The following is an 11,501-nucleotide window of genomic DNA, read 5'->3' on the forward strand; positions in this document are numbered from 1 at the left end:
TAGCTTTTGGCCCCTTTCCTGGCACAGAGGGCTCGCTGAGATGTTTTCCGTTGCTAGGTTAACCTGTGCTGAGCCTTAGATCATCGGTTTTGTTTTGAATGTTTGTTTAGACACTTTTTTTTATTTTTTAATTGTGGGGGGCGGTGGGCTGGGGATTTGTTTTTAAACTATGTAAAGGACTTTGAGTTGCATTTTTTGGGGGGTATGAAAAGTGCTATAAAAATAAAGATTGATTGATTGAATGTAAGACTTTACAATTCCGGACAGGAGCAAGGGCTAACTTCCCCCTTACCTGCACTCTAAAAAGAGATGGGTCAAAAATAACCCAACTATGGGTCAAAAATGGACTGATCCTCTACTTGAGTCAATTTGACCCAACTCTGAGTCAAGAAATGGGTCTTTTAATGTAAACAACTCATAAATCTTGGTCAGATCCTTCACTTAGGTAAAAAAAAATTGGGTTATTTTGTATAAAACAACCCAGCAAGTTGGGTCAAATTGACCCATAAAGTGGATCAGTCCATTTTTTTTATCAGTAGTTGGGTTACTTTAGACCCAACTGTTTTAGTGTGAAAACAGCGCTATACCTTTTTTTTTTTTTGAGAACTCAGTATTGTTCATTCGGTAATTTTACCGATTTGACATATCATCATTGTTCTCTTTTTTTTTTTTCTTCATGACAGATGTAAGGCAGAAGACATGCTGCCATTTTGTACGTTCGAAAATTAATTGTGTAAATTATATGCTGCTGTCCATGTTGTGTATTGTATTGTATACTGCACTCCAAAAACAGTTGGGTAAAAAAATAACCCAACTATGGGTAAAAAAATGGACCGATCCTCTACTTGGGTCAATTTGATCCAACTTTAAGTGAAGAAATGCGTGTTTTAGTGTAAAACAACTAATAAATATTGGTCAGATCCTTTACTTGGGTAAAAAAATGGGTCATTTAGTATAAAAAACCCAGTCAGATTGACCCATAAAGCGGATCGGTCCATTTTTTATCCATAATTGGGTTACTTTTGACCAACTGTTTTTAGAGTGTGCATAATCCCTTAATCTCACAACTACTGTCAATGCACGTCAACATACTCTCCCCTTATGTGTTTAGACTTTTCTCCACCAGCTTCCCCTCTCAGCAGCCTGTATCCATCATTTTGTGCTGAGGGCAACACACTCGGAGAGCTGGACCCGGTTCCTGCGTGGGACTGGAGCATGAACTGGATGGACAAAATGGAGGCCCAGTACAGAGCCCACTATTCTGTCAGAAATATAAAACCATTTAATACTTAAAACAATTCTCCCAGGTTTGTCCCAACTACTCAACGTCAAAGCAGTTAGACACAGTTTTGTCTTCACAGCCCTGGAACATGTAAAACCCTCAAATATTTGATGATTTCCAAGAATATGTGAATATCCAGGTTTAACGTCTGACTACATTGGTTTTTGTTGTTGTGTTCGTCCGATCTGTGCAATGGTTTCCTCAGGTCACATTATAGAAGTCCAACTACTGTATATGTTAACCTGCAAATGACTTCTATTGCGTTATTCTTTTCCCTTCACTGTATTGCTGTCGCTCATAATGAGAAACCTTCCTTGCAATGTTTTCACCTGCTATGTTTTGAAAAAGACACAATGGCAGTGAGATAACTCATTAAGCACAAGAAATACCAGGTGAGCTTTTCTCACAGCAGATGTTTGCGGATTATAATTGCTGCAGGATTTTCTAAGAGCTGACAGCCCATCAAGTAGCGTTGCCTCTAATTTTTTTTTTTACTTGCACACTCACAAATTATTTTGTTAGTATAAATATGAAAGGGTGCCGCCAGGGATTTGGGGCCTCATTAAAAAAATCTGACTTTGGGCCCCTCCAAGTCAATGCCACAAATGTAAATGCTATTTTTAGGTCCCCTGTCAGTCAGGTGCTGTCATCACTCCCAACCACCACCATCAACTATATTATGGCAGCCTTGTAAACCTCGACTTAGTTATTTAAAGACGTGTGAACATGTATCAGAGTATTTTTTTTTCTTGCTTATCAATTTCTTATTTATGGAAGCGTAGAACTGTCAATGTGGAGTAAACATTTTTGACTGCCGAGTATGTTCCAACTAGGGTTGTCAGGCGATTCAAATTTTAAATCATAATTAATCGGATGACTTCAATAGTTAACTCACAATTAATCACAAATTTTATATGTTCTTAAGGTACAATAAAATATGCAATAAAATATTTGCATATAAGTTTCATACTAGTTTCATAATTCATAAAATTGAGTCAAAATTAAAAACATGTACTGTACGTAAAACGAGTGATATTGATTTGTGTTGAGGTCATTTTTCTGTCACTGGGTAACATAATTACATTCTGGAACTCGATTTGCCACCTCTGATTGCATTTGTAAGTGCATTTTCTTTTCATATTAAGAACTATCTAACTAACTATCCTAAACTTGAATTAACTTGTGAAATTCTGCACATTTTAAAAATTGTAAAATACAACTGGACCCCAGTCTGCACAAATATATGCATTATTATTAAATTTCTGGACAAAGTCATGGACTTTATGATTGGAATTCCCCCAGTACAGGTGTTTTAAGTAAGGAGTGGTCATTAATCACATTAAAAAAAAAAAAAAAAATAGCTTTAAAGGAAATTAGCGCACTAATTTTGACACCCTTAGCCAACGTATTTTAAATATGTTCGAATGCATTCACAAATAGGTTTGGACAAAATCGCAAATACTTTTGAACATACTTGTAGACCAAATGCTACAAAAATAGCATATTTAACCATAATGTTACAGGGCATTTTACTTGTGCAAGCGCAAGTCATTACCTCGTTGCATTATGGGAAAAAATGCCACACCTAAATCATGCACTGCGGGCATAATGATAAATCAAAAGTTACAAATAAACAATGTTTTTTACTTAATTTTCTAACTTATTGGTATAGTGTGGGCCAAATGCTTAAAAAAAGTGTTTTTTTCACTCATGCATGCGGGAAAATATGCTATGCTTGTAGCATTCAGCGTACAAGGACGGTCGAATGTATTTGCGGATATTTTTAGTGCTGCCAAAGTTAAAGCTAACTAATTAATCACCCAAAAAATTATCGCATTAATCATGTATTAAGGCAGATTAATCGCACTATTAATTTTGGCCACAGATGATCCTTTATCTCGATAGCAGATGGTTACGTTAAAGGTTGCACAGGTTGTGTTTGAGCAATAAACATTCCTACATGCATTAACGTAAAGCATTTAATTCAGAATATTTGTTCATGCCAAACTATTGGGGACTTTTTTTTTCATTTTAAATTGTAAAAAGTATTTAACTGATTAGAAAAAGAAGAGGATGAGCATGTGCAGTGGATATTTTTTTGTGAAGACGTCCTCATAACATTAAATGTCGAAAAAAATAACACATAACAGGTGCTCTTTAAATTTTGCGGGCAAAAAATATTAATAAAAAAGCCTTTTTAATTTAATGATTAATCTAAGATGTGATTAATCTGATTTAAAATGTAATCGTTTGACAGCTCTAAATATTTTTGAATGTATTTGCGAGTATGCGTATTTAAATACGCTCAAACGTACTCGCCAGTCAAAAATGTTTACTCCACATTGGCACTTCTATGCTTCCGTACTTATTACAAGATTTTTAAATATTAATGATTTGCCTTTATATGCACATTATAGTTGTAGTTTTAGAATAGTAGAAAATATATGTTTCAATGTGTTTTTATTTGCATTTCATTTAACTAATCTAAGATCAAATATGCCTAAATATTTTGTAATTTTTTACTAATTTAACAGATTAAGTTTGTTGGAATGAAATCTTGTTTGCCTTTTTTTTTTTTTTTTTTTAAAGATTTGGCATTTAAAATGTTCTTGACATCCAAAATAAAATGTGAAATAAAATCAATTTCAATGCAAGTGTGTCACAGTGTGTGTGTTTGCATGCTAATTATACAAGTATGGCTTTTACAGTGTGAGAGTCTCCCACCCGAAGGCGGCGGGAGGCTACCCTCTCGTTCACCGGGATAAACCCCAACGTACAGGCGCCTAGCCGAGTGGGCAATGAGTATGCCCACACCTGCTCTGCGCCTCTCACCGTGGGCAACTCTAGAGTGGAAGAGAGTCCAGCCTCTCTCTCGAGAGAGAATTGGTACCAGAATCCAAGCTGTGTGTGGAGGCGAGTCCAACTATATCTAATCAGAACTTCACACCAGCTCGGGCTCCTTCCCTGCCAGAGAGGTGACATTCCATGTCCCCAGAGCTAGCTTCAGTAGCCGGGGGTCGGACCCAATTCACTGCGCACCCGACCCTTTGGCTCCTCCCACAGGTGGTGAGCCCATGGGAAGGGGGACCCACGATGCTTTTTCGGCCTCACCTAGGACCTGTTTGCCATGGCTGACCCTAACAGGGGCATGAAGACCCAGACAACATAGCTCCTAGGCTCATTGGGACATGCAAACGGGAAGAGAGGTTAAATGGTCAAAATCTTCAAAATGTTAAAAATTTTGAAGGTTAAATGGACAAAATCTTGGACTTGTACACAATGAAATGCATGCTAGAATCATATTCAGGATGCTAAAATACACTATATAGAGCAAGAATTTAAAAATAAAAACTATATATGTGTAGACAGGTCTGATGCCACTGAACATTTTGAGTGGTTGAAAGTGAAAAAAGTATTCATAAATGACTAAGTTATCTCACTTCAAAGGAAATGCCGGATTTTGGCAAAATTACAAGAGTTTTGTGCTATTCGGAAAACTGCCATTGTGTGAAAACTGGGCATGCAGAAAAAATTCTATTGTTATGACTTATGGACTTATTCAAGCCTCTAAATATGTCATATGAAATATTCAAATTAGTCTTTTATTTTATATATATATACAGCATAGTTAGTCTTGCTATTAGCATAATACCGCTATTATTGTCCATAGGGGGCATTAAAAAAATTAAATAAAAACTATATATGTATAGATAGGTCTGATGCCACTGAACATTTTGAGCGGTTGAAAGTGAAAAAAATATTCATAAATGACTAAGTTATCTCACTTCAAAGGAAATGCCTGATTTGGGCAAAATTACAAGAGTTTTGTGCTATTCAGAAAAATGGCATTGTGAAAAACTGGGCATGCATAAAAAAAATTATATTGTTATGACTTATGGACTTATTCAAGTTAAATCAAGTCAAATTAGACCTTTATTTTTTCCTTTATACAGCATAGTTAATTTTGCTGTTAGCATAATACTGCTATTATTGTCCATAGAGGGCATTAAAAAAAACTTCTTTTTTTAAAAAACTAAATATGAATAGATAGGTCTGATGCCAGTGAACATTTCGAGCGGGTGAAAGTGAAAAAAATATTCATAAATTACTAAACGCCTTTTTAACCTGATTGAGTTGAAATGGTCAAAATCTTCAAAGTGAACATGTGCACAATTAAATGCATTTTAGAATCATATTCAGGATGCTAAAATACACTAAATAGACCAATCATTTTTTGTCCAGAATGTTTGGTTTAAGTTTGAGAGTCAAGATTACCTTTTTATTACTTTAAAGATATTTTCAGATCCTAATTTTATATTTGAGGTGAATATAACAAAATCTTCAAAATGAACGTGCACAATTAAATGCATTTTAGAATCATATTCAGGATGCTAAAATACACTAAATAGACCATAAATTTGGAGTCCACAACGTTTGGTTTAGGTCTGAGAGCCAAAATTAACTCTTTTTTGCTTTAAATATGTTTTCAGCTTCTGATTGTATATTTGAAGTAAATCTGTCAAAATCTTTCAAATGAACATACACACAATGAAATGCATGCTAGAATCCTGTTTAGGATGCTAAAATACACTAAATAGAGCAATAATTCGGAGTCCACAACGTTTGGTTTAGGTGTGAGAGTCAAGATTAACTTTGTATTGCTTAAAATGCGTTTTCAGCCTGGTTGAGGTGAAATGGTCATAATCTTCTAAATGAACTTGTACACAATGAAACGCATTTTAGAATCATATTCAGGATGCTAAAACACACTAAATAGACCAAGAATTTTTAGTCCACAACGTTTGGTTCAAGTTTGAGAGCCAAGATAACCTTTCTATTGTTTTAAAGGTATTTTCAGCTCCTGATTGTATATTTGAGGTGAATCTGTCAAAATCTTCAAAATGATCTTGTACACAATAAAATGCATACTAGAATCATATTCAGGATGCTAAAATACACCAAATAGAGCAAGAATTTGGAGTCTACAACGTTTGGTTTTGGTGTTAAAGCCAAGAATAACTTTTTATTGCTTAAAACGCGTTTTCAGCCTGATTGAGGTTAAAATGGTCAAAATCCTAAAAATGAACATGTACACAATAAAATGCATGCTAGAATCATATTCAGGATGCTAAAATGCACTAAAGAGAGCAAGAATTTGGAGTCTACAACGTTTGGTTTAGGTGTGAGGGCCAAGGAAACCAGTTGCTGCCAACAGGATCAAGCAGATTCACCTCCAATGGGCACTAAGGGTTAATATTCGGATTCACTGCATGCCAGGGGGTTAATTCTATAGGTGCTGTCCCCCCCCTGGCTGGGCTGCCCCTCTGTTGGCTGCTGGGTGGCGGCTGCATCTTGGCCGTTCCCTGGGTCTCTTGGGGGGTGCTGCGTTGCGGGGCTCTCCCTGGTGTCCGGGGCGGCGCCGCCTCGGCGTGGTCCATCGCTCTGGGCCCGGCGACGCGGTTCGGGGCCTGTGGACCGCCGGGGTGCCCTGTGGTCCCCCGTGGTCCCCTCTCCCCTCCCCCACAGCGGGGGCTGTGGGCCGGTGGGGTTCCTGGCGGGCTGGCAGTGACCCGTCCTGCTGCGTTGGGTTGGGAGCGCGGGCCGCGTTGAGGTGGGGGGCGCTCCTGCTCCTGGGTTTGCTCTCCGGCCGGTGGCCCCTGCGGGGCCCGGGGGTCGTCCTTTGGCGCTGCCGCGGCCTGGGGGACCCTGAGGTGTTGCGCTTCCTCTGTCCTGGCGGGGGTCGACGGCTCCCCTCTTTGGTGGAGATTTTCATGCACGCCAGATCCACCACACCAGCATCTATCGAAACTCAGACACAATCTTCCTCAGGTCATTGAATCGGTGGAGGCTGGTGTCTGTGGATCTCACTCCACTTGGTCTGTCCTTTCTTCCTTTCCTCAGTCTCTCCTTTGGTCTCTTGAGGTCTCCCTGATTTGTTGAAATTTAGATGTCTCTGGGGTTGGTGAAGGACTCTGGTTGGTGGCCTGGTGGGTGGTGCCTGGTCGGTGCTGGATTTCACTTTCCTTTCTTTTCTTTGGTCCTTTCTCGGGTTTCCTGACGGCCTCACGACTCTGGCTGGAAGTGTTCGGTTTAGGGAAACGGTATGGGATTTTTATTTTTTTTTATAGGTTTTAGGTGAACTAATGAATGCACGCACGCACACACGCACGCACATACACATATTCACCCACATACAAAATATATATATATATATTGAAAAAAAAAAGGTGTGAGAGCCAAGAATAACTTTTTATTGCTTAAAATTTGTTTCCAGCTCCTGATTTTATATTTGAGCCAGTGGAAGCCCATTTGGCTCAGTCGGCAGAGCATTAGACTCTTAATCTCAGCGTCGTGGGTTTGAGCTTCACATTGGGAGGTTGTTTGTTTTGTGGGATATTTTGTCGTCTTTGTCATAGCTTTGTCTACATATTTAAAAACAGTACTGAACCAGTAGCAGCATTGTTAGCTCAGTCGGTAGAGCAATAGACTCTTAATCTCAAAGTCGTGGGTTCCAGCCCCACATTGGGCAGTGGTTTGTTTTGAGGGATATTTTGTCTAGTCTTTGTCATAGTTTTATCTACATATATAAAAACAGTACGGAAGCAGTAGTAGCCCAATTATCTCTGTCGGTAGAGCATAAGACTCTTAATCTCAGGGTTGTGGGTTCGAGCCCCACACTGCCAGGTTGTTTGTTTTGTGGAATATTTTTTCTAGTCTTTGTCATAGCTTTGTCTACATATTTAAAAAACAGTACTGAGCCAGTATAAGCTCAGTCGGTAGACCATTTGACTCTTAATCTCAGGATCGTGGGTTTGTTTGTTTTGTGGGATATTTTGTTTAGTCAGTCAAATTTTTCAATTTAATAAATCTTTTCTATAAAATATTTTTCTTTTTACATGCATTCTCTGTCCCCTTCGTCATCCATGCCTCATTTAGACCTTTTTATTTTCTTGCATTTTTAATATGTACTTCAATGGTCAAACATTCTATTAGATTGTCAATGGTGGTAGTCAAATGTTAAATTTTACTTTTTCATAGAGCTTTGTCTACAAATTAAAAACAGAATTTTTTTTATTTAATATGTAGACAAAGCTATGACAAAGACTAAACAAAATATCCCACAAAACAACAAATTTGAGATTAAGAGTCTAATGCTCTACCGACTGAGCTAACTGGGCTTCTACTGGTTGAGTACTGTTTTTAAATATGTAGACAAAGCTATGACTAAAACTAGACAAAATATCCCACAAAAGAAATAACCTCCCAATGTGAAGCTCTAACCCACAACGCTCAGATTAAGAGTCTAATGCTCTAACAAACATAATATGTATATTTTTTTTATTTTTAATTATAACAAACCACTGCCCAATGTGGCGCTGGAATCCATGACTTTGAGATTAAGAGTCTATTGCTCTACCGACTGAGCTAACTGTGCTGTTACTGGTTCAGTACTGTTTTTAAATATGTAGACACAGCTATGACTAAAACTAGACAAAATATCCCGCAAAACAAGCTACCGCCTCATGTGGGTCTCGAACCCGCGACCCTGAGTTAAAGAGCCTAATGCTCTATCGAAGGTTAGAATATATATTTGAGTTAACAATAGCTGTTGACGGTCCTACAGTATGTGTAGACTGTGTCACTCAGTATCACCCCTTTAAACAGCCAGACATACATGTTACTCCAATACATCTTCTTGTCTTGTTTTTTTCAGCCTATCATGATGTGGCTTTCAGCCACATGTATTTTATCCTTTGAAAACATGGATGAATCATATTTTTCTATTGAAGTTTTTCTTACAATTATTTTGTCCAGTCCTTCTAATGCTCGCGAATTGCAATGATGTGAAATGTCCATACCGCCATTTTCATACCTTTCAGTAGCTTGCTGGCCTGGGGGAGAGCCACTGCGCTTGAGTCAAGTAACCTTTTTGGATTTGAGGCTGTATTTTTTAGGACTCTGGTCAAATTCCTTCAAACAAGAATACAACCTCAAAACTTCAGCAACCTCAGCATTACTGAGGGCTGTTATAGTCCTGTTAAGGCCAACCACGTATCCTGCCAGGGCATCAACAGCCTCCCATCCAGGAATCCCTCTGAAATCACACCTTACCTACCACAAGAAAGAAACAGATAAAACCAGATATTTCTATCTATCTATCTATCTATCTATCTATCTATCTATCTATCTATCTATCTATCTATCTATCTATCTATCTATCTATCTATCTATCTATCTATCTATCTATCTATCTATCTGATGAGAGGAATCCCTCTGAAATCACACCTTACTTACCACAAGAAAGAAACAGATAAAACCAGATATTTCTATCTATCTATCTATCTATCTATCTATCTATCTATCTATCTATCTATCTATCTATCTATCGATCTATCTATCTATCTATCTATCTATCTATCTATCTATCTATCTATCTATCTATCTATCTATCTATCGCTGATGGGGATAGGACTTTCCGAAGTAGGATACAATAAAAAATGTTGTTGCGTACAACTGACACTGTACATGCTACATTAAAAGCAAACTTTTTATATGAGGAGTCACTTTGATACTGGTTTAAACTAACAAAATAAGTTGGTATCCACATTTGCAAGGGATCTTTTTCCCAAATATGTCCAGTTTGCCAACACTTTGACCAGGAAGAGGATTGAGGGGACAATTTTTAATTCTGTCTAGTGTTGACCTCCATCTCCTGGATCCGGGATTTAGGACAGTTGAAAAAGTGTATTTTACACATTACACTAGCCCAGTATGAATCCGATTTCAGAGTCTTTGTCATTTCCGCTGATAGGGCACAAATGTGGTTATTAGCCCAGTAATTAAAACACAGCTTAAACTTACTGAATAGTGAAGAAGTGACCCCCCCCCCCCCACCACCACCACCACCACCACCACATACACACACACACACACATTGTTCTTTGTAATAAGTCAATTGCTATTTCCTTCTGTAAAGGTTACTTCGGTCCGTTTAGTAGTACATGGCATTTCTTACTGTAAGAGTGGTATCGCATTCTGTAAATGTTTCTACTCCATTTTGTTGCTACTTCAGGCCGTGTAGCCTGCTTTAAAATGTGTAAACCATGTAAACTAAGCTATACGTTTGAAGTTCGAGCCATGTCGCAAATATACTTCGCCTACGCATAAAAATTAAACAGTATACGCTTTTACAATAAAAGCCTACTTATTAATTTTGAATACTTAGTACTTACTACTGTTTTCTTCGATACTACAGAACCGTGACAAGCGCGAGACCAGCGTCGCATCGTGATATTTTCGATTAAAGTCATCCACCAATCAGAGAAAGGTGTGTTGAGCCGGGCCGTCAAATTGGTTCCTTTGAACCAGCGAAGATGATTGTTTTTTTGCCCCGCTGTTACGAAGATGTTAGGACTCCGTTACGAAGATGTTAGGACTCCGTTAGGAAGACGTTAGGACTTTGTTAGGAATCCGTTTGAACTGTTAGGACTTGGTTAGGAACTGTTAGGACTCCGTTAGGAAATGTTAGGACTTGTTTTTACAGTCCGTCCGGCGCAGGGTACCGTCCGACGCAGGGTACGGCTACTAACTGGACTTCTACTAGTTCAGTACTGTTTTTAAATATGTAGACAAAGCTCTAAGAAGCAGTAAAATTGAACATTTGACTACCGACATTGACAACATAATGGAACCATTGAAGTACATATTAAAAATGCACCAAATGTCATCATGAATTGTATGTATAGGACACCAGGATCATGTCTTGACATATTTAATGAAAAACTAACGGACATTCTCAGGAACACAAATGATGATTTTTCTATATTTTTTACGAAAATAATGTGTGGTGATTTTAACATTGATTTGTTAAATCCGAATGGGGCACAGAAAGTTGATTAGAACTGATTTTATAAATACAATGTATAGTAATAATCTATTCCCTGTAATTATGAAACTTAGCAGAATAACAATTGATACAGCTACACTAATACATAACATATTTATAAATAAAATTGACCATAAAATAGAAAGTGGACTTCTTATTAATGATATAAGTGATCAACTTCCGGTCTTTGCAATCTTCCCAAGACTATTTGATAAATAAATAAATAAAACCAACAATAACTTACACATCAGAAACAAGGCTAAGAACACAACGCTCCATGGCTGCCTTCAAGTTGGATTCAGAAAAACATAATTGGTCTGAGGTCTATTCAAA

The 11,501-nt window shown here is 37.8% G+C and overlaps 1 protein-coding gene across 4 annotated transcripts in view; it reads left to right on the forward strand.

The window, feature by feature from the left end:
• Positions 1-3,936, forward strand: part of robo4 (roundabout, axon guidance receptor, homolog 4 (Drosophila)) — a 44,472-nt gene extending 40,536 nt beyond the window's left edge. For all 4 annotated transcript variants that reach the window (XM_077547524.1, XM_077547525.1, XM_077547527.1 and 1 more), the window contains one exon: positions 1,112-3,936. In XM_077547524.1, the coding sequence (XP_077403650.1) occupies positions 1,112-1,293 (182 nt within the window). In that variant the 3' untranslated portion in view covers positions 1,294-3,936. The remainder of the gene's footprint in view (positions 1-1,111) is intronic.
• Positions 3,937-11,501: the final 7,565 nt, after the last annotated feature.

The sequence above is a fragment of the Vanacampus margaritifer genome, chromosome 16 (genome assembly GCF_051991255.1).
Source record: "Vanacampus margaritifer isolate UIUO_Vmar chromosome 16, RoL_Vmar_1.0, whole genome shotgun sequence".
Taxonomy (NCBI): Eukaryota; Metazoa; Chordata; class Actinopteri; order Syngnathiformes; family Syngnathidae; genus Vanacampus; species Vanacampus margaritifer.